Source organism: Numenius arquata, chromosome 25 (genome assembly GCF_964106895.1).
Source record: "Numenius arquata chromosome 25, bNumArq3.hap1.1, whole genome shotgun sequence".
NCBI classification, from domain to species: domain Eukaryota; kingdom Metazoa; phylum Chordata; class Aves; order Charadriiformes; family Scolopacidae; genus Numenius; species Numenius arquata.
The window spans coordinates 5,479,543-5,499,629 of record NC_133600.1 but is presented as its reverse complement, the minus strand read 5'-3'; the positions used below and the strand labels follow the sequence as shown (position 1 = coordinate 5,499,629).

Below are 20,087 nucleotides of genomic sequence, written 5' to 3'. Positions count from 1 at the left end.
GGCGGGGCGGCCCGGGCCGGGCCCGGGGCTGTTCCTGGGGATGGGGATGGTGGTGGTGGCCGCCGCCGCCGTCCCGTCTCCCAACCCCGCCGAGCCCCGCGTCTACCTGAGCAGCTGGGCCGTGCGGGTGGCGGCGGGGCCGCGGGAGGCCGCGGGGGTGGCCCGGCGGCACGGCCTGCTCTGCCTGGGCCAGGTACGGGCCTGCTCGGGGGCCACCGGTCCAGCACGGGGAGGGCAATGGGGGGCCAGGCCGGCACCTCCCGGCCACCCCTTCGCTCGTCCCCAATGCCCATCCCCACCAAGCGTCCCAGAGCACGACGCTGGTTTGATTTCACACTGAATTCACTGAATTTTTAGAGTTGGAAGGGACCATTGGAAAGGTCCTCCCCTGCTGAAGCAGGATTGCCCAGAGCATGTCAGAGCATGTTACTCAGGATGGCATCCAGGCGGGTCTTGAAATCTCCAAAGAAGGGGACTCCACAACCTCCCTGGGCAGCCTGTTCCAGGGCTCTGTTACCCTCACCGTGAAGAACTTTATTCTTCACGGCATTTTAAAATGGAGCACCCCGTTATTCCCTCCAGTGGCTGAGGGGAGACCTTCTGGCTCTCTCCAACTCCCTGAAAGGAGGGTGTAGCCAGGGGGGTTCGGCCTCTTCTCCCAAGGAACAGGCAATGGGACAAGAGGAAACGGCCTCAAGTTGCCCCAGGGGAGGTTCAGATTGGATATTAGGAAAAATTTTTACATGGAAAGGGTTATTAAGCCTTGGAATGGGCTGCCCAGGGCAGTGGTTGAGGCACCATCCCTGGAGGGATTTAAAAGCCGGGTTGACATAGTGCTTAGAGACATGGTTTAGTGATGGTTTTTATCAGAGTTAGGTTGATGGTTGGACTAGAAAAGCTTAAAGGTCCCTTCCAACCCAGACAATTCTATGATTCTAAAGCCCCGGAGGTGGATGAAAGCACGAGCGCAGACAGGGGTGCACGATGCTCATGGCCCCCCTGTGTGGCGAGGAAACCCAAAAAAGGGACACACAAACCTTCCCCGGGAGCCTGCCCCATCTCCAAGCGGTGCTCTCTACTCATCCTGACACCAAAAACTCACTTTCTGCTCTCTGCAGCCCACAGAGAGCTGGCACACGCACCCCAGCCCGAGAGGATCTCTTACAGCAGCTCTTTGGCCCGCAGGTGATGGAGGGAGAGCCTTATTACCATTTCAGACACCGCGGCACCAGGCAGAAAGCCTTAAGCAGACACTGGGGCTGGCACATGCGCCTGACCAAAGAGCCCAAGGTAGGGAGGAGGTGACCGGGATGGCAGAGGCGACCGGCCACCGGCTCTGCCTGCCACCAGCAAGGCTGCTTCCCACCCAGGTCCTCTGGTTCGAGCAGCAAACCGTAAAGAGGCGCGTGAAGAGAAGCGGAGGTGTGGTGCCAACAGACCCCTGGTTCCACAAACAGTGGTACATGGTGAGATTTTGCCGCTTTCTCTTCTAATCCTCGAGTAAATCGCCTCCTCGACATGTAAACAGGACTAATGCCGGCGGTGCTGAGGCAGCAGAAGAGCCCTTGAAGGTCACCCGCAGCCTGCCGCCCCGGGGGCTGACCAAATTTAATCCGTTTTTCCAGAACAACGACATCAATCCCGACCTGAACATCCTCAGTGCATGGAGCAAAGGCTACACCGGGCAGGGGGTTGTGCTGAGCGTCCTGGACGATGGGCTCGAGAAGGACCACCCGGACCTGGCTGCCAACTACGTAACTACAAGTGGCTGAGCGGCGCGGGGCTGCAGGAACCGGCTCCTCTGGGGCGAGTTGTCTCCGGGGGAGGGTGGGAGCTGGTGCCTTCATCCCACCCGTGGGGTGTTGCAGTGGGAACTCAGCCTCGCCGTGGCTGGATCAAAAGGTTTGGCATCTCCTGCGGTGAAACCTCACAGCGAGGAAACGTTGGAACTTGTACACGCTCGAGCCCCTGTAATAGGTGTAATTACAGCAAGCTGCCAAGCCAGTAAAGCTGGTAAACCCTCACACGCTCCAGGAGGGAAGGATCAGTAAATCTTTGCTGTTGTTTGTAACAACGTCTTTCCAGTGGTTTGTTGTTCCTCTCTCCCACCTCTGGGGCCGGCGAGGCTCACCCCAGGGTGACTCGCCAGGCTGGGCTTTGTCACTGAACGTGAGCACGATGAAGCAGTACAGGACGTGCAAAGTTAACGCTCCTTTAGTAAAACCATGTTTCCAAACACTCCAGGTTAAGCTGGCACAGTTTCTGGGTGTAAAGGGGCTCCCCCTGCCCTCTCGGGGCCACGGCAGGGCGACCCACGCTGCCAGACAGCGTTTGAAGCACCAGGAGCCCGAGTTGAGCTGCCACAACCCGTGCCGAAAGGCGGTTTGCTCACGCCAGCGCCTCTTCTCGCAATAGGACCCCCTGGCAAGTTATGACTTCAACAGCAATGACCCTGACCCCCAGCCCAGGTACACGGCGAGGGATGAGAACCGGTGAGTTTTGCCCATCACTCTGAGCTGGGTGTTTTATTTCCCGGGGGCTGAGGCTGCCCCAGGACCCTTTGCCCCCCCCCCCCCCCCAACCCAAGGATGGCTCATGGGCTAACTCTGCCCCACAGGCATGGGACACGCTGTGCGGGAGAAGTGGCGGCTGTAGCCAACAACCAGATCTGTGGAGCAGGCGTCGCATACAACACCAAAATCGGAGGTGAGCCACAGCTCCACCAAGCAGCTCTGGCAACCTGGAGGGCAACATATGGCCCCAGGGGGGGCTGCTCTGGGGGCAGCTAGGGGCTTGCAGGGTAGTAGAAGGTGCTGAGGTGTTACCACACACCCGGCCATGGTGGAGGACTCTGTGTTCCCCAGGGGTTTAATGCCCACCATGACCCAGGGGTCCAGCAGGCAGCACCAGCACCATGCAGGATCAGGCTCCCCTACAGAAGTGAGCATGGCAAATGGGGATTAAGTGCTGGGAGAACTCACTGGGCTTAATTGCAAAAGGCTTAATGAGGAGCTTTGGGAACCAGCTCATGGCAGCAGCTGCAGGAGCCTGATCTCCTTAGGGCAGCATCGCGTGAAAGGTGCTCAAAGCATCTGGGGGGGGGGGAAGGGAGGCAGTGCGGGCCGGCGAGAGGCTGCTCAGCTTTTGTGTTCACACGGCGTGTGCGAGGCTCACATCCAGCCAGAGCCAGCGTGGCCTCCCGAGTGCTGCCGCCTCTCGGACACTGCCGCTCCTTGTCCCGGCCCTGCAGGTGTACGGATGCTGGACGGTCTCATCACGGACATGGTGGAGGCTCAGTCCCTCAGCCTGCGTCCCCAGCACATCCACATCTACAGCGCCAGCTGGGGCCCCGAGGACAATGGGAAGACGGTGGACGGGCCAGGCATGCTGGCCGCGGAGGCTTTCTACACCGGGGTCACCAAAGTAAGCTCAGCGCTGGCCCTGGGGACCTCGCTGGCGTGAGGATGCCCTGCTCACCCATCCCGTGCCTTCCCAGGGACGGGGTGGCCTTGGCTCCATCTTCATCTGGGCCTCGGGCAACGGTGGCATCAACTACGACAACTGCAACTGTGACGGATACACCAACAGCATCTACACCCTGTCGGTGGGCAGCGTCCTGGCGAGCGGGCAGAGGCCCCGCTACAGCGAGAGCTGCTCCGCCATCCTCACCACCACCTACAGCAGCAGGACCACCAGCGAGATGCAGATCGTGAGTGCCGCGACGGCTCTGCTGGGGCAGCCACCAGTCCCCAGCACAGAGTGGGCTCATCCGAGCCCTCCTCACCTGGGGAGGGAGAGGGGGGCTTTATTAAAGTGCCTGTGTTAGACCCAAAATGCATGAAGGGACCCAGGGGGAGCATTTACTGAAGTCACCCCACTCCAACTGGTCCTGCCCTCTGTGCCAGCTGCAGGCAACGGTGCCAGGACCCCCCCCTCTCCCCCCAGGTGACCACTGACCTGCGCCACCGCTGCACCGACAAGCACACGGGCACCTCCGCCTCGGCCCCACTGGCCGCGGGGATGATCGCCCTCGCGCTGGAGGCCAAGTAGGTGCCATGCAGCGAGGGAGAGTCCCCAGGGAGAGCCTGGTGCCTCCCCAGGACCCTGCAGGGACATGGAAGGGGGAGTTTGCCAGGAGGGAGGTTTGGGGGTGCAGATGTGAGGCCTCCCCAAGCTCTTGTGGGGCAGGACACTGAGGGAGAGCAGAGACAGGAGGAGAGTTGTCCTCTGGAGGTCTCTGTTGCTCCCATTTTGTCAGTGAAGGAGGTTGGGGGGGGACGACACCAACTTGGACCCAGACAGCAACTTACCCACGGCAGAAGTTAGAATTCCCAGATCTCACCCTCCAAAGCTAACCCAAAACAGAGACCTCTGGCCCCAAGTCCTCCTTGCTTTCAGCCCAGCACTGACCTGGCGTGACCTGCAGCATCTCGTCATCAGGAGCTCCAAGCCCGCTCACCTGCAGGCAGAAGACTGGGCTGTGAATGGCATCGGACGCAAAGGTGAGTTGGGGGCTCAACTGCTGCCTGTCCCGGTCCTGCTTCCCTCCCCCGGCTGTGGGGGGACCTGCTGCCCCTCAGACCCTGCCAGGAGACCTAGGGCAGGAGTCCCCAGTGCGCTCTCAGCGCAGAGGGGCACACATGTCCTCTTCTCTTGGGTGGCATCTGCTTCCCAGTGAGCCACCATTATGGCTACGGGCTCCTGGACGCTGGTCTGCTGGTGGAGATGGCCAAGGCCTGGACAGGAACTCGGCCTCAGCAGAAGTGTTCGGTCAAGGCTCTTCACGCCCCCCGGTAAGGGATGATAAACCCTGGGTGTGACCTCATGAGAGCTCACACGGGGACTTTCTTGTGGCAAAACAGTGCTGTGCCCACCGCAGGAACAAGCGATGCTTCCCAGAAAGGTGTCTGTGCCACACGGCGTCTGCTGTAACCACAGGGCTGTGCTCAGAGGTCGTGGTGGGGGCCAGGACACCCACAGAGGGGGAAGAGATCCCCTTACCTCTGTCTTGTACCCGCAGGAACATCGGCTCCAAGCTCACCATCTCTACAGACGTCTCCTCCTGCTCAGGGAGGGCCAAGAGCATCCGCTCGCTGGAGCATGTCCAGGTCCAGCTCTCCCTGAGCTACAGCCGTAGGGGGGACTTGGTGATCGCTCTGACCAGCCCCATGGGGACCACGTCCACGCTGGTGACCGTGCGGTAAGGGCAGCTCTGCGAGCTCACAGCGAGTGCATTACAGTCAGACTCACCAGCTGCTGGGGGGCAGAGGGGTCTCCTCCTCTCACAGCCTCTCCTGAGGCTGAAGAAACTCCTTCTGGCCCCCACAGGGAGCGGACTCACTGTACCCAAACCTCCTCTGCGTCCCCTGCCACGTCTTGGCAATGCCTCTAGGGCCTTCTTGGTCTGCATCCCCCCGGCTCTCACTCCCGGCTCTCCTCTCCTTCAGCCCCTTCGACACCAGCCAGCAGGGCTACAAGGACTGGACCTTCATGTCCACACACTTCTGGGACGAGAACCCCAACGGGACCTGGACACTCCATCTGGAGAACAAGGGCGATGCCTATAACACAGGTGGGTGCCCAGGGGAGCAAACCCCTTTCGGGGGGTGTGTGTGTGTGTGTGTGTGTGTGTGTCATCCAGTCATTCATTCTTCTTCCTTCCCCCACTTTAATCAGCAACTTGGCTGTTCTCCCTGCTGCTCCTGGGCAGGCGAGTCCTCTTTTTGCAGGGCCACGTTTGTTTGTTTTGAGGGTCTCCCTGGCCAGCACATGGCCAGGAAGGGGGGCATGGCTTAGTTCCCCCATGTAGCCCCAAAGCTCCACATCCACCAGCTCACAGATGCCAAACCCTGGATGGTGGGAATGCGGCTGCCATCGTCACTGAGCCCTGTCCCTCCTGCCCCCCAGGTCTGCTGACCAGCGTCACCCTGCACCTCCACGGCACGGATGAGGACATGAGGGCCCGGCACTTCGCAGCCTCCGCCGTGGACGAGTGCCTCAGGCGGGACGCGCAGGGAGCATGCCGGGGTGAGTCTTGGGGCAGGAGGGGACAGTGCTCTTGTCCCCAGGTGTCCCCGCAGCCTGGCTCACATCACCGTCCCTCCGCAGAGTGTGGCCGTTCCCTGTACGCCCACCAGCGCTCCTGCCTGTCCTACTGCCCTCCGCGCTTCTACGGCCGGACCCAGGGAGCCACCGCCACCACCAGGAACGCAGCCCGCGTCTGTGCCAGCTGCCACCCCTCCTGCTACACGTGCCAGGGCGCTTCGGCCACCAACTGCACGGCCTGTCACCCCCCCAACACCCTCGATAAGCTCACCCATTCCTGCTCCCCCCTGCAGGGCTTCCCCCCCAAGGAGGGGCTGCAGAGGCACCTTCTCCTTCTCCTCGTCTGCGGGACCCTGGTCATCTCAGCCACCTTCTGTGTCACATATTGTGTGGCCTTTTGCATCATGAAGGGTAATTCCTGCTGTCCCCGGGCTGGGAGGACAGCGTGACAGCAGCCTGGGCTGCACAGAGGGACAGGCAGCCGGATCCCAGCCTGGGACGGAGCTGCCCTCACCCGGCTTCCAAAATAAATTGCTTGTTGCCTTTCTGGACCACCCTCTCCAAAGGGTGACGTCCCTTCCCAGCAGCACCGGGGCTGATCCCACCCCACATCCAGCTCGGCTGGTGGCTTCCCTTCCCGCCCAGCTTGTCCCCCCGCATCCCCTGGAGACCTGAGCCATGCCGGGGGACCCAGCCTGTCACGCTGCTGCGAGGGAGCTATTTCCAGAAGGGCCAGGAGCTCTGTGTCCTTTCCCAGGGGCAGAGGGCCATGAGGAGGAGGAGGAGGAGATGATGTGACTTCTCTCCACACAGCTGCACCCAAGTGACCGCAGCCAATTCCTCCAGCACGAGCCCAGCCACGAGTCCACGCAGCTTCTGGCACGGGAGAGGTGGCCAAAGGCCAACCCACGGCTCGGGGAGGACAGCCCGGACCCCCACGGTGTGACCCCCGGCTCTTCTTTACCAGCAGCCTTAAAAAAAAAAAAAAAAAAGGGGGGGGGGGGGGGGTCCCAGAGGATTTTGCACCCCACAACCGCCCTGCTCTCCCCCCACGGTGGGTACAAATGCCCGAGGCCCTCACCGTGCCATGGGGGCTGGCAGCGGCACAGGGCAGCTGCGCCCCGGCACGCAGCGCGGCACCAGGCAGGGCCGGGACGGGCACGGGGAGAGCTGCCAAGCTGGGGCCCTGCCGGGGGGGGCACCGGCACCGCACCAGGCTCTGCCTCCTCACTGGGACACGGCCCTGGCATGGCAGGGTAGGGGGTGGTTTGTGTCCTCCCCCCCGCCTTGAACGCGGCGTGTTTGCACAGCCGAGGGGTCACAGACCAGAGCGAGACCTTTGTCCGAGCGTTTAATCACCCAGGAAAAAAGCCCTTGGCCAGATCTTCCGGAGCACAGGCAGGAGGGAGCCGGGACGGAGCTTTTCCTCAAGTGGCAGCTGAGAGCAAAGTCCCCCAGAGGGACCCCCATAGCCCTGGGGGGGATCCATGGCTCACGGCCCACCGGGGGGGGGGGGGGGGGGGTGAGCAGAGTGCAGCTGCGGACACCAAGGGAGGGACCCGGGGACAACGGCTTTGCCAGAAAACCAGCCAGCCCAGTGCCGCGGGATGAGTTAGAGCCTGGACGCGCTGGAGCTCGGCTTCCCCCACCGTGGGGTCAGCCCCATGGGCCCCTCCGAGCCCAGTGGGGAGCACGGGGGGGAGGGGGGGGTTCTCCCTCCTGCTGCCCCCCCGCCCCGTCCTAGTCCTCGGCGGGCAGCCTGGGGTGCGGGAACTGCCGCTGGATCTCGGTGCGCACATCGTCCTGCACGGAGAGAGATGGGATAGGGGGGCTCTGCCTGGAGAGGGGCCTGGGGGCACCCGTCCCCTCCCCATCCCCAGCCCCCCCTTGGTCCTCACCGCCTGTCCGAGCCGTCCCAGCAGCGGGGTGAGACGCAGCAGTTCCTCATCCCGTGGGTCCCCCCACCACCTTGGCACCGGGATCCAGTTGGCAGCCTGGGGAGAGAGGGCAAATGCTGGCCACGGAGGAGCCACCACAGCTGGGGTGCTCCCGGGGGGGGTGCCCGGTGCACACAAACCTCCCCCCTCCATGAGGGCCAGCGTTGCTGGTACCTGGGCAGGGAAGCCCTGGATGGTGTGGTCCAGGGCCACTGTCTTGGCCAGGTCCCTGCCCAGGCGGGTCAGGTCCTTCCAGTAGCAGCCGCGGGCGCAGAGACAATCCTGCTGGGAGAGGCAGAGCCTGGGGGGAGCGACAGAGCCCGTGGGGACCAGTCCCTGCCACGCGGGGCGTCCCCAGCCGGGTTTCACCAGGGCCATCACCTGATCAGCTTCTTCTTGGGGTCCAGCACATCCAGGACCTTCTTGGCATAGTCCTGCTTTGCGGTTGTGAAGATGCAAATCTGGGGGAGCAGGCGAAGGTCTCTGTACAGGCTGCCCAAGTGCCCCCCACAGACCCCAGGGGAACGCGGGGGGCTCCAGGTACCTCGTAGGTCTTGGAAAGGTTCTCCAGGAACTGCTGCACATGAGGACGCAGCTTCACATGGACCTGGAAGGGAGCAGCATCTTCAGGCAGCACCAAAAAACACCAGCACTCATGTTCTGACACCAAGGTGCCCCCCAAGAGGGTGACCAGCACCCCCAGCAGGATGCCAGGGCCCCCTCAGACACCCCCTCCCCTGAGATTCCAGGGCCTGCCCCCCCCCCCCACTTCCTCTCAGGCTACGAGGGAAGGACACAGGCACAGAGGCCACGTGGACACCATGGCTCGTCACAGCCCTCTGTGCCCACCCTGGGGACCCAGCACCCCACTGTCCCCACGAGGCACCCACCTCGTAGGTGTCTCCCTGGAAGACGGTGGTAAAGGTGGCCACAGCATCCCGTTGCCAGCCGGCCAGCATGGAGGAGCAGACCAGGGTCCCCTCCTGCAGGCAGGGAGCAGAGTCAGACCCCAGCCCCAGCACCGCAGCCCCTCCCCAGGCCCCCCCAGCTCACCAGCTCCAGGACCAGGGTGCGCTCCGGGGTGCTGCGGGTCTTCCGGGGACCATCCCTGCTGGGTGTTGGGACCGCCGGGACCAGCCTGGCCAGAGGAAGGCAGAGGGTCGTGGGATCAGTGCTGTGGGTCTGGGGGGGGTGTGTGTGTGCAGGGACCCCCTCCCGCATACTCACAGGCTGGGGGCAGCAGGGTCCTGGCACTCATCCATGGGGAGCCCCGAAAAGTAGGCACCCTTATAGCAGGGCTGCAGTGAGGGGCTGGCGGGCTCTGTGGGTCAGAGGGGTCCCATCAGCACGGTGTGGGGCAGCCCCCTGCCCCCAGGCAGGGATTGCCCTGGGGGGGGACACACTCACCCCTTTCCCTGGGGCAGGGGGGAGCAGACACCGGTCGGTGACATTCTCCTTCAAGCCGCAGCTTCGCCAGCCGGCCCTTCCCAGGGGTGACAGGCACCAGGGGGGGACATGGGACACGCTCCCAGGGGTCCCAGCCCTGCAGTGGGCAGCGCTCCCCCCGACCCCCCTCTCTCTGCCGGCTCCTGGCCCGCTGGCGAGTCCCAGCCTTGGTGGCCGAGAGCCCCAGGTTCCCGCTGTTCTCCCTACGGGGTCTCTTTGCTCGTGGGGTGACTGTTCCCAAACCCGCCATGGCTGGGACAGCCAGAGGGGGACACCCCAAGCACAGAATGCCCAGAGGTGACGGTGACAGCCCTAGGGCTGCCAGGCATCACTTGCTCCAAAAGAGCTGCTGGAGCCCCCACCCCAGGGACCCACACGCACAGCAGCAGAACCCCCACCCTGTCCAGGAGCAACCCCCCCCCAGTCAGTCTATGGGGGTAGGAGGGGGCACTTTTATAGGGCGGAGACACCTCTCCAGCCCTAATCACCCCAAAGTGCCTCCCCCTCTGTGCTCCAGAGCACCCAGCATCACCTGGGCTTTACTGGGACTAGCTGGGGAGCCCAGTACAGAGCCCCAGCTGCCCCCAGGGCTCATCTCAGGCTCCTGCTGATTAATTACCCGATGTGTTAAAGACCCTCCCGGGCTCCAGCTGCCGCTTGGGGCACCCTGGGGCACCCACTACGGGTACCCCCCAACTGCAGCCCCAGTCTCGTGCCCAGTTTGGGAACAGTCACCAGTGACACGAGCTGGGAGAGCTCAGCCCTTCTCCAGCACCGGCTCCAAACCCACCCCCAGATGGGTGCGAGACCACCCCAGAGTGGGTGATGCACCCCGGGGTGCCCAGCACAGCGTTCCTGGGGTGGCCGTCCCCACGGCACCCCCAGGCACGTTCCCGTCCCCACGCGGGCCCCACGGTTGTGCCCGCCAGCCCGCGGCTTGGGTTACGGGCGAGGGGGCTCCGGCACAGGGAGGGACCCGCTCGCCTCCGCCGGAAGAGAGATAAGCGGCGGGTCCCCGACCTCGAAATGCAGAGCCTGGCGGGTGTCCATCTCGGGGACAGGGACACGCTGCCGGGAGGGTGCATTGCTCCGGGGGCTCAGCTCGGGGACGCGGGAGGGGACCCCGGGGTGGGGAGGGCAGGGGACACCCTGGGCTGGCTCCAGCCAAGAAGGGGCCCATGGCGAGCGAGGTGATATATGGGTTTATTTTCTGCAAAAAAATAAATTACCACCCTCCACCCCCCCCGCAGCCAAGACGACCCCAAGGACGGCGAGATGCCCGGCACGGGGCGGAGGGGCAGGATGGGGGGTCCCCAGGGACCCTGGCCCCTCCACGACCGGGGCTCGGTGCACGGCAGGAGTGTCTCCAGCCCCCGCGTCCCACCGGCCGCCCCCTCCCCAGGCGATGGAGCCGGGGGGGGGCTCAGGGTGGCCGGGTGTGGGGGCAATGCCGGGCTGCCTCCCGCACCAGCCGGTCCTCGCGGGGCGTCCATGGCCGGGCGTAGCCGTCGTCCTGCAGCAGGATGCGGTTGAGCGTGCGCTCATAGTTGACGTGTCGCCGGGCCATGAGCAGGTACTCGTTGCCCTCCCGGAGCGGGGGGCAGCCGCAGGTGTTGGCCACCCACAGGTACTCCCGGGCCACCAGCGGGAAGCGGTGCCGGTACGGTGTTTTCACCTCCACCTCGTAGCGCGTCTCCTGCCCCACCAAGCGCCGTGCCAGGATCCGGCCCCGGAAGACTGTGGGGCGAGCAGGGGGCACCCTGAGGTGGGCACGTCCCCCGGCATCGCCCCGAGCCCCCTCCCATCCCTCCCCCCCCCCGGCACTCACCGAAGTCGCTCTGGCAGAAGTGCCGGATGCGCTGGGAGCGTCCCTTGGCCGGGCGGCATCTCCCACATCGCCCTGCGGGGGCAAAGCTGCAGCAGCTCAGGGGGAAGGGGGGACACAGCCCCCCTAAAACCCCCTCCTGCAGCAGTGAGAGGGGGCACTGGGGGTCTACACCCCAAAAGGAGAGAGGGGACACACCAGTGTCCTTAGGGTCCCGGGGGGGGGGTTAAGTCAGGGGGAACTGTTTCAGGGTCCCCATCTAATGGACAAGCCCCGGGGCTCCCCAGGACCCTCCCCACAGCAGGGAGCCTGGGGACACACACACACCCCCCACAGGGGAGCAGGCACCTGCAGCAGCCCCAGCTCCGCTCCAGCCAGGGGGGCTCCTTGGTGGGGGCTCCGTGGCAGAGCCCCTGGGCTGGGACGGTGGCGCGGGAACCGGGGTGACTGGGAGCTCCTGGGGTGGGGGGCTGCCAGCCCCCCGGGGCTGGGGCTGCCGCAGGGGGCTGGCGTTGCCACGGCCGGGCTGGGGGTGCCCATGGGGCAGCCAGAACTCGTACTCGATGCCGGGGTTGGGCTCCTGCAGCAGGACCTGCGCGGGCAGGGGCAGAGCTAAGGGGAGCGATGGGGGCCGGGGGCCGGCTCCCCCCGTCCCCGCGCCGCCCCCACCCTCACCATGAGGTGCAGATCCTCATCCGTGGGCCCGGGCGCCTCCAAGCTCTCGGTGCCGTCGGGAGCCCGGGTGTATTGCAGCCGGGTGCCGGCCACCTCGTACGGCCCCGGCCAGGCGATGGACCAGTCCCCATTGAGCACGTAGCGCCCATCACTCGTCATCAGGGCTGCGGGAGGGAGCGTGTCCGGGGGCTGAGCACCACACGGTCCCCAGGACCCCCGCACCGGGCTGGGCTGGGCTGGGGGTGGGGGGCAGCCCGGATGCCTGGGTCCCCACCGGAGGCCTCTCCCCGAGCAGGGAGGGCAGCGTGGGCCGGGAGAGCTGCGGTCGGGGCTCGGGAGAAATCTGCTTTCTTGTAAGAACTTGGCTTCAGTCCCAAGCCGGCGCCAAACCCTGGCGTGCAAAACACACACACACACACACACACACCCCCCGAGCCCCCAAGCCCCGGTCCTAGTGGGGGACGGGGCCCCGATTGCATCAGGAGGGGGACTGGGGGAGGGTGTCTGGGGACGGGGCTCCCCGTCCTGGTCCCACGGTGGCTGGTCTGGCCCTGCTCCAGCTCAGCCCTTCCCGAAACCCGTGGCCTCTGGAAAAATGCCCCGAGCGCCGGCGAGTTCACTGAACCCGGGATGCTCGAAGGAGCATCCGAGCCGGGGAACCGGCACGACACGGCACGGTATGGCACAGCACGGCACGGTAATGGCATGGCATGGCCACCCCTGCCCTGCCTGCACCCATGGGTGGCACCAACCAGGACCGACTGGAATGAACTGGGACGGACTGGGACAGAGACAGGACAGGTCCTACCGAGGTAGTTGCGGCTCTTGTCCGTCACCTTGATCTGGGTGGCCCCAGCCGGGATCTTGGTCACGTTCATGTACCCAAAATAACCTGCTGGGGGGGGCAGAGTCAGGGCAGAGCTGGGGCATGGCCCAAGGGGACAGCCCGGGGACGGGGGGGGGACAGGGCTGGGGCGGGAGGGGACCGGGCACAGAGGAGCTCTGGGTCTGGGGCAGCCCCAGCCCCGTCCCACCAGTGTCATTAACCCAGCCAGGCCCCACGTGCTGGGACACCCAGGGCACCCAGCGATGGCCCTGGGGGGGGACCCTGGGGTGCCATCCAGGGCTCTCTGCCCTCATGGGCATCATCATCCCCGCAGCACGGCCAGGCACCCCGTGGACACTGGGTATGGACACACAGACCTTGGGTGCCCCCAGGGACCCCTGAACACCCCTGGGGACCACATGGGTGCCCCAGAGACCCCCCAATCAGCCCCCAGAAGAGCGATACCCTCTACAACGAGGCAAAATCACCCCAGTGAGGGGTCCCCTCCAAGCCCACTGCCCCCCAAGTGTTGGGGACAGGAAGGGATCAGGGACGATGCCCCAACGGCGATGGGGAGATGGAGAGGGGACGGGGTGACAGGGGGCCCAGGCGATGCCTTGGGGACACAGACGGGGAACGGGAGGACAGGGGAGCCAAGAGCCAAAGCATTCACCCATGGAGGGGGCCGGGGCAATGGTTCATTCACCGGAGGAGGGGTCCGCGCCCTGGAAGAGCCGGTGCACGAAGAGACACGAGCCGTGGCCGCCGCCGCACTGGCCACAGGCGTCGGGCCGCGCGCCTGAGCCCAGGATCCCGTCGCAGCCCACGCTCTGGGGGGAGCCGAGACGCTGCCTCAGGGTGGGGGTTCTGGGCTGGGGGTCCCGGGGAGGTCCCAGCCCCATGTTGCACCCACCAGGCAGCGCCCGCCAACGCAGAGATCCGGGGAGCCGGGGCCGCAGCGGGTGCCATCGAGCACCCGGCCGAAGGTGTAGTAGAAGTTGTGCCCCACGGCCAGGCAGTTGAGGTCGCAGAGGTTGGGGGCTGCCGGAGCCCGGCGGGAAGGGAAGGGGGTGACGCCGGTGGCAGCGGTGGCCCCCGGTCAGGTCAGGGATGCCGCCTGCCACCCCCAGGACTCACCTCCATGGAAGGGCACCCAGCGGTACCGCGCCGGCGTGCCCAGGACGGGCTTATTGTCGTAGAGGGAGCACTGCATGGCACGGAAGGGCACGGAGCCCCCGGGGCAGCCCTGCGGGAGCGGCAGGATGGGACCCAGGGGACCGGGAGGACAGAGCCCCACGGGATGGGGACTGGGATCGGCCACGGTGTGGCCCTCGCAGGCTCACCTGGAGCTGGCAGAGCCGGTACTGCCGCGGCTCGCCGGTGCACGAGTCCTCCTCGGTGGACCTACGGCCACAGCATCAGCGTGGTGAGGCTGGGGAGCAGCCCCCCCCCTCCCCACCACGAGCACCCCTTCCTGCACCCCACATCCCCCACGGGGACCTGCCCCATCCCCGGGGATGGGCCACCGAGCCACCGAGCCACCGAGCCACCGAGCTGCATGGGGGCTGGGAGCGATGCAACCCCATGGGGGAGCAGGACGGGGGACCACGATGTCCCACAGGGGGCCGCATCCTGCTGGGGCTGCACCCCAAGGTGGGGGCAGCAGGGTCCAGCTCCCCCCGTCGTCCCTCCCCCCCCCTCCGAAATTAGGCTGAAATTTAGCGCAGCGTGGTGCTGAGGGCCCTTGGGGACACGTGCGGGGGCGGTGGCAGAGCCGTGCCGTGGGATTTGGGTGCCACACGGGGGTTCGGGTGCTGCCAGGGGTGTAAGGGAGCAGGGATGCCCCGGGGGGGGGAGGGGGGTCCATGCTGCCCCGTCCCCCACTCACCGCAGGCACCTCCGGGTGCGGAGGGCGACGCCGTCCCCGCAGGAGCTGGAGCAGGAGCTCCAGGGTCCCCAGGGCCCCCAGGCCCCCCGGGTTGGCTGCCGGCGGGGCCGAGCAGGGGCTGGGGGCTCGGGGACCCACACCGGCGTCCCCAGGGCCGGGTCCTGCGTGGAGGAAGGTGACGGTCAGCGCCGAGGTCGGGCTGGAGCAGCCCGGGGGTTCCCCCCCCCCGCGCACCCCGAACCCCTCACCTGCGCCGTGCCGATGCCGCAGCCCAGGCTGAGCCAGGCCAGGAGCAGCAGCCGCCACCGGTGCCTGCGGGAGCAGAGAGCCCTGAGGGACCGGGTGGGGGGGGGGGGGGGGCCGTGCTGGCAGTGGGGTGCCCCACAGCCCGGCATGTGCACCCCACGGGGACCCCCGTGAGGAGGAAGGAAGGGAGATGGCGACAAGACGAGGGTCCCCGCCGCGGGGGATGCGGGGTCCGGTGCGGGTGGGCAACGCCGCCTCCCGCACACGTGCCCAGGAGGCTGCGGGCACCGGAGACGGACCCGCCGGCCCCCCCGGCCCCCCCCTTACCCCCGCACCTCCGGGCCCCGCGGCGGGGAGCCGGGCCGGGCTCGCTGCCTGCCGGGACAGGACCAGACCTGCGCGGCGGGGCCGGGACTCCGTGTCGCTCCCTCAGCCGGATCCGGCCCCGCCGTGGGGCGAGCAGGATGGGGGGCAGCGGGGGGGGGCAGCGGGGGGGGGGAACAGCGCCCCCTCCCCGGGATCCCAAAGCGCCTGACCCTGGAGCACCCCAACGCCCCCAGCTCGGGGGTGCAGGGGGGTAACCGGGGTCCCAGCCCCGCGTCGGGGACCCCCCCCCCCCCCCGGCCGAGCCGGTTTCCTCCCGCCGCGCAGCTCCCGCGGGGACCGGGGGTCGCGAGTGGCCCCCGCGAGTGGACGCCTGGGTCCCCCCAGCAGGGTAAGGGATGGGGGGGGGATGGTGGTGGTGAAGAGGGTCGCGGTACCGTCGCTGCGGGGGGGGGGGGGGGTACCGGAGCACCCGAGGGTGGGGTGATGCCCAGACCCCGGCTGGCGGCCGGGGGGGGGGAGGGCCTTCCCGTGCCTCAGTTTCCCCGCAGGAGCGGAGCTGACCCCCGGGGGGGTGTAAGGGGGGGTGTGTGTGTATGTGTGTGTCTTGGGGGTCCGCGAGGGGGTTAAGCAGAAATCGGGACCTTACCCGGCACCGTGGGGTCCCCCGGGGGGGACCGGACCGCCCCGACACCCCCACCCGGCCATACCGCCCCTCGTCCGGGGCGTCCCGGCGGCTCAATCCCCTCGCGGCGTCCCGGTGTCGGCGGGAAGGGGGGACCCGGGACGATCGGGCATCGCCTGCGCAGCTCCGGGGGGGGGCCGGGCGAGGCTCTCCCCCCCCCCCCCCCCGCCCCGACACCCCTCCCGCTCGCCTCCCGTCCCTCCCCGCCGCGTTATTAATATCCAGCCCCAAAGGTGCGCCCAGCCCTCCCCGGCCGCCCGTTAACCCTTCGGGGCCCGGAGCTCCGGCGGTAGAGGGGGGGCTGGTGGGGTGCGGGGGGGGGGGGGGGGGGCGCAGATGCTGCTGTAGAGAGGAAGGGGCACACGGGACCCTCCCGGTCCCCCCTGATGCTGGGCATCCCGGGCGGGGGGGCTTTGGTCGCACTGGGGGTCCCTGCTTAGCGCTGGGTAGATGCAGGGGGGGGGAGCTTGGGGTGCCCCCCCACCCCACCGGGCTGTGCCCCTCACATCCAGCACCTTTGGGCCCCGTAGAGCAACCCCAGCCCGGAGATGAAGGGGTTACGGTGTGGGGGTGTCCCTTCGGGGGGGGAGCAGAGCAGAGCGGGGAGGATGGCCCGGGGGGGCGCAGGGGATGAGCTCCCCGGGTGGTACCTGGAGGATGCGGGCAGAGGGACCCTCTACAAGAGGGGACGGCTCCTGGGAGAGGTAAATCCCCCATCGCCCCCCCCGTCCCTGCACCCCCAGACAGACCCTCACCCCAGCCAGCACCCCTTCCCCGCTGGGCACCCCGGCATCGTCACCCACCTGCACCCCACGGGGCTGCAGGGGGTCCCCGAGGTATCCCACCCCAAGGGGCACCCACCCCTGGGGAAGGGGAAACTGAGGCAGCGGGGAGATGCTGGGACAGAGCCGGTGCTGGGGCCACCACCAGCCGGGTCCCCTGGGCTCCTTGGCCCCTGGGAAGGGCACGTGGCCGGGCACCCCGACACCCGGGACCCCCTTCTGCCCCTCGCCCCGGGGTGCCAGGCGGCTCATTCCCGGGGGACTGTCCTCGCAGGGCGCCTTTGGGCGCTGCTACCAGCTGACAGAGGTGGCCAGCGGCAGGGTCTACGCGGCAAAGGCCATCCCCCGAGCCCGGCTGGCCACGGGGGGCATCGGGGAGAGGGTGAGTCTGGGGGGGACACGGATAGTCCCCAGGGAAGGGGGGGGTGGCGATGCCCACGGGGACCCCACAGGGGCCCACAACGCTGTCCTTGCCCCTTCTCCCGCCTTCCTGGGTCGCTGGGTGGGTTCCCATCCCCGTCTCCCCGAGGGTGGGTGCTGGGGGTCCCCTGGATCCAGAGGGTTCCCCCCGGGGGGGGGCTGCGGGGGTCGCACCGCTGCAGGTAGAGCGGGAGCGGGAGCTGCTCGGCCGCCTGCGCCACCGGCACATCGTCCGCCTCCACGGGCACTTCGCCGACCGCGGCCACGTCTACCTGCTGCTGGAGTACTGCAGCCGGGGGGTGAGCGAGTCCCGGCACCCCAAAACGGAGGCACCCCGGTGCCGGGGCTCCCCCAGGCCCTGAGCTGGCGTCTCCCCCCGTCCCCCAGTCCCTCGCCGACATCCTGCGGGCGCGGGGGAGGCTGACGGAGCCGGAGGTGCGGTACTACCTGCGGCAGATCATCTCGGGGCTGCGCTACCTCCACGCACAGGGCATCGTCCACCGGGACCTCAAACCCAGTGCGTGGGGCAGAGCCGGGGGAACGTGGGGGGGTGGGAGGGTGAGGTGACACACACACACCCCCCCTCCCAACCCCATTCTGGCTCATTCCCCTCCGCAGGTAACTTCTTGGTGACCGAGGAGATGCAGGTGAAGATCGGGGACCTGGGACTGGCGCGGCGGGAGGCACCGGCCGGACGGCGCTGGGGGTGAGCGGGGGCCATGGCGCTGCTGGGGGTGGGGGGCTGGGGAGGGATGCGGGGCTGGGGGTCACCCTGCCCGTCTCCCCAGGGCGCTCTGCGGGACCCCCGGCTACCTGGCCCCGGAGGTGCTGGACCGCAAGGGCCACGGGGTGCCCTCGGATGTCTGGGCCCTGGGCTGCGCCATGTAAGTGGGGGGCTGGAGAGAGGGAAGGGGGGCAGGGGGTGCTCCTGGCCCCACTGAGCAGCTGGACACACACCCCCCCCCCAGGTACACGGCGCTGACGGGGTCCCCCCCGTTTGAGGCGGCTCAGCGGCAGGAGCTGTACTGGCGCATCCGGGCGGCGCGGTACCCGCTGTCCCCCCACCTCTCGCCCCGAGCCCGAGCCCTCATCGCCCGCCTGCTCGCCCCCGAGCCCACCGCACGGCCCAGCCTGCGGGACGTGCTGGACCACGGCTTCTTCACCCAGGTATGGGGCCAGCGGGACACGGACACACACACACACACACACACAGAGCCCACAGGGACACACCGGGGGGGGGGGGTGTCACCGTCTCTCGCTCCCCAGGGCTTCACGCCGGACAAGCTGCCGCCCCGCGCCTGCCGCTCGGTGCCCGTCTTCGTGGGACAGGACCCGCTGTGCGGGCTGCTGCGGGGGGCTGCCACCGCGCTGGCGGGGGGGTGGCCGTGCTGGGAGCACCGGGACCCGCCGTCCCGGAGGGCAGCCATGTCCCCCCCCCCATCCCCCCCAAGCGAAGGAGCAGCTTCCCCGGCAGGACCTGAGTCACGCAAACGTCCGCTGAGGAAAACTTTTATTAGTGCTAGGAACCGTCTAAAATCCAGTCGTTGAAACAAGCAGGGTGGGACGTGACCAGTACGAACGGCAACGGCACACACACACCGGTTTGCCCGGAGGAAAGGTTAACACGAAAAAAAAAATAAAAACCAAACCCAACAAAATAAACCCAAAAGGGACCTCTCTTCCCCGCCAGCCTGGGACGGGATGGGGACGAGGGGCCGGGGGAGAAGATGCTGCTCGGGGGAGCCCCATGAAGCTCCTGGGGGGTCACCCGTGGACCGGGAGGGGCGTGGGGTCCCCCCCGGGCTCTGCCTCTCACCGCGGTGCCAGCAGCCGGGGTCACCGGAGGGAGGTGGGTTATTTGTGGCCTGGGAAGGAGGGGGGGAAAGTGCGCGATTTCCCTGCTCAGGTTGGGTTCTCTCCCTCGGGGAGGAGAGGTCTGCGAGGAAACGCTGAAAGCTCAGTAAAACATGACACTTAAAACACCCACAGCGTCACCTGGAGAGAGCCCGGCCCCCCGACACTCACAATGCCTAAATGTGGCATCTGGGGGCCACAAGATGCTCAAGGTGGCCCCCAGAAAGCACCGAGGAGCCACTTGGCTGCTTAGGGACCCCTCCACATATCAGCGCAAGAGGGGACCGGCCAGGGAGGGTGTCACCGGCCTTCCCGTGTCACCGGGGGGGGGGGGTGTCTGGGGGAGGGAGGTGACAGCAAGGACTTTTGTCTGCACTTGGGGCAAGCTTTTTTCCAACACTCCCGTCAGGGGCCGCGGGGAAGGAGGCCAGAGCTGCTGCAGTGACACAGCCCAGAGGAGAGGAGAAGGGAAGGGCCCAGATGGGGAGGGAGACCCTGGAAGGGGGCTGGGGGGGGGGACGGCAGCTCCCACATGTGGCCCTGGCCGGGACGGTGGGTGCCAGCGCAGGGACCCTCCGTATGCCCAAACCGCACAAGAGCCGCAGGAACCGATGCCACAGCCCTTGAACGGTGGCACACAGTGACCTGAGGCTGGAGGTGGGACACCAGGAAGGATCTGCCCTCCCTCGGGCTGGGGGCAGCTCACAGCTCCCCTCCGATGCCCTCGCCTCCCCTCCAAGCGGCCAACCTTCCGCCTGCCCCCCCTCAACGGCTGCTAAAACCCCTTCCCCGGCCACGCACGATTCCTACGGAAGCTAAACCAGAAACCAGCCTTTCCCCTGGGGTCGACCCTCAGCCCCCCACCCGTCGGCAGAGCTGCCCCCCCTGCCCGCTCGGGCACGGCACTGCCAGAAGGAACGGGCACCGCAGAGCAGGGAGCGGAGGGAGGGACACCGTGCCACGCGGGCACCGGTTTTAGGGTTCTTGGGGACAGGGGGACAGCTGGGGGGGCAGGTGGCAGAGCCTGGCTGCTCCCGAGGCTGGGCAGAGGGCTGGCCCCCATCCCCCAGCTCGGCGCCGCACCCAGAGCCCGGCCGCTCCGGGCCTGGCACGGAGCCCGCTCGATATTTTTAT

General features: G+C 67.3%; 4 protein-coding genes across 4 annotated transcripts; 2 read left to right on the top strand and 2 right to left on the bottom strand.

Annotated features, from left to right (window-relative positions):
• The first annotated feature begins 46 nt into the window (after positions 1-46).
• PCSK4 (proprotein convertase subtilisin/kexin type 4) lies at positions 47-6,494 on the top strand. The gene is made up of 15 exons (XM_074164036.1): positions 47-193; positions 1,186-1,290; positions 1,371-1,466; positions 1,626-1,754; positions 2,416-2,492; positions 2,618-2,706; positions 3,251-3,423; positions 3,497-3,709; positions 3,946-4,046; positions 4,399-4,502; positions 4,676-4,793; positions 5,021-5,200; positions 5,448-5,572; positions 5,908-6,027; positions 6,109-6,494. Exons 1-15 carry the CDS (start codon positions 47-49, stop codon positions 6,492-6,494), a joined length of 2,163 nt encoding a protein of 720 aa, XP_074020137.1.
• Positions 6,495-7,785: 1,291 nt separating this feature from the next.
• Positions 7,786-9,244, bottom strand: LOC141475595 (CTD small phosphatase-like protein 2-B). The gene is made up of 8 exons (XM_074164035.1): positions 9,210-9,244; positions 9,036-9,120; positions 8,873-8,965; positions 8,527-8,589; positions 8,364-8,443; positions 8,157-8,283; positions 7,944-8,039; positions 7,786-7,848 (listed from the first exon to the last, which is right to left on the bottom strand). Exons 1-8 carry the CDS (start codon positions 9,242-9,244, stop codon positions 7,786-7,788), a joined length of 642 nt encoding a protein of 213 aa, XP_074020136.1.
• Positions 9,245-10,613: 1,369 nt separating this feature from the next.
• On the bottom strand, positions 10,614-15,920 carry ADAMTSL5 (ADAMTS like 5). The gene is given in 12 exon segments (XM_074163828.1): positions 10,614-11,165; positions 11,257-11,328; positions 11,602-11,845; positions 11,929-12,092; positions 12,737-12,823; positions 13,461-13,656; positions 13,659-13,795; positions 13,892-14,000; positions 14,098-14,158; positions 14,643-14,803; positions 14,891-14,954; positions 15,862-15,920. Coding segments are annotated over 12 exon segments (1,668 nt in total). The 3' UTR covers positions 10,614-10,851.
• A 1,033-nt stretch (positions 15,921-16,953) lies between these two features.
• LOC141475521 (inactive serine/threonine-protein kinase PLK5-like) lies at positions 16,954-18,726 on the top strand. Its single transcript, XM_074163912.1, has 6 exons — positions 16,954-17,398; positions 17,487-17,616; positions 17,718-17,805; positions 17,888-17,983; positions 18,068-18,266; positions 18,366-18,726. The coding sequence occupies exons 1-6, from the start codon at positions 17,111-17,113 to the stop codon at positions 18,645-18,647; spliced, it is 1,083 nt and encodes a 360-aa protein (XP_074020013.1). The 5' UTR covers positions 16,954-17,110; the 3' UTR covers positions 18,648-18,726.
• The last annotated feature ends 1,361 nt before the right edge of the window (positions 18,727-20,087 follow it).

Excerpts from the sequence above, each read along its gene's own strand:
- LOC141475521 (XM_074163912.1), top strand. The coding sequence starts at position 17,111 with ATGCCCACGGGGACCCCACAGGGGCCCACAACGCTGTCCTTGCCCCTT. Across the intron at positions 17,399-17,486 it reads TGGAGTACTGCAGCCGGGGG|TCCCTCGCCGACATCCTGCG; the intron begins GTGAGCGAGTCC and ends CCCGTCCCCCAG. Across the intron at positions 17,806-17,887 it reads CCGGCCGGACGGCGCTGGGG|GGCGCTCTGCGGGACCCCCG; the intron begins GTGAGCGGGGGC and ends CCGTCTCCCCAG.
- LOC141475595 (XM_074164035.1), bottom strand. The coding sequence starts at position 9,244 with ATGGATGAGTGCCAGGACCCTGCTGCCCCCAGCCT. Across the intron at positions 9,121-9,209 it reads GACCCTGCTGCCCCCAGCCT|GCTGGTCCCGGCGGTCCCAA; the intron begins GTGAGTATGCGG and ends TCCTCTGGCCAG. Across the intron at positions 8,590-8,872 it reads TCCAGGGAGACACCTACGAG|GTCCATGTGAAGCTGCGTCC; the intron begins GTGGGTGCCTCG and ends GCTCCCTTCCAG.
- PCSK4 (XM_074164036.1), top strand. The coding sequence starts at position 47 with ATGGTGGTGGTGGCCGCCGCCGCCGTCCCGTCTCCCAACCCCGCCGAG. Across the intron at positions 1,467-1,625 it reads TCCACAAACAGTGGTACATG|AACAACGACATCAATCCCGA; the intron begins GTGAGATTTTGC and ends CCGTTTTTCCAG. Across the intron at positions 1,755-2,415 it reads CGGACCTGGCTGCCAACTAC|GACCCCCTGGCAAGTTATGA; the intron begins GTAACTACAAGT and ends TTCTCGCAATAG.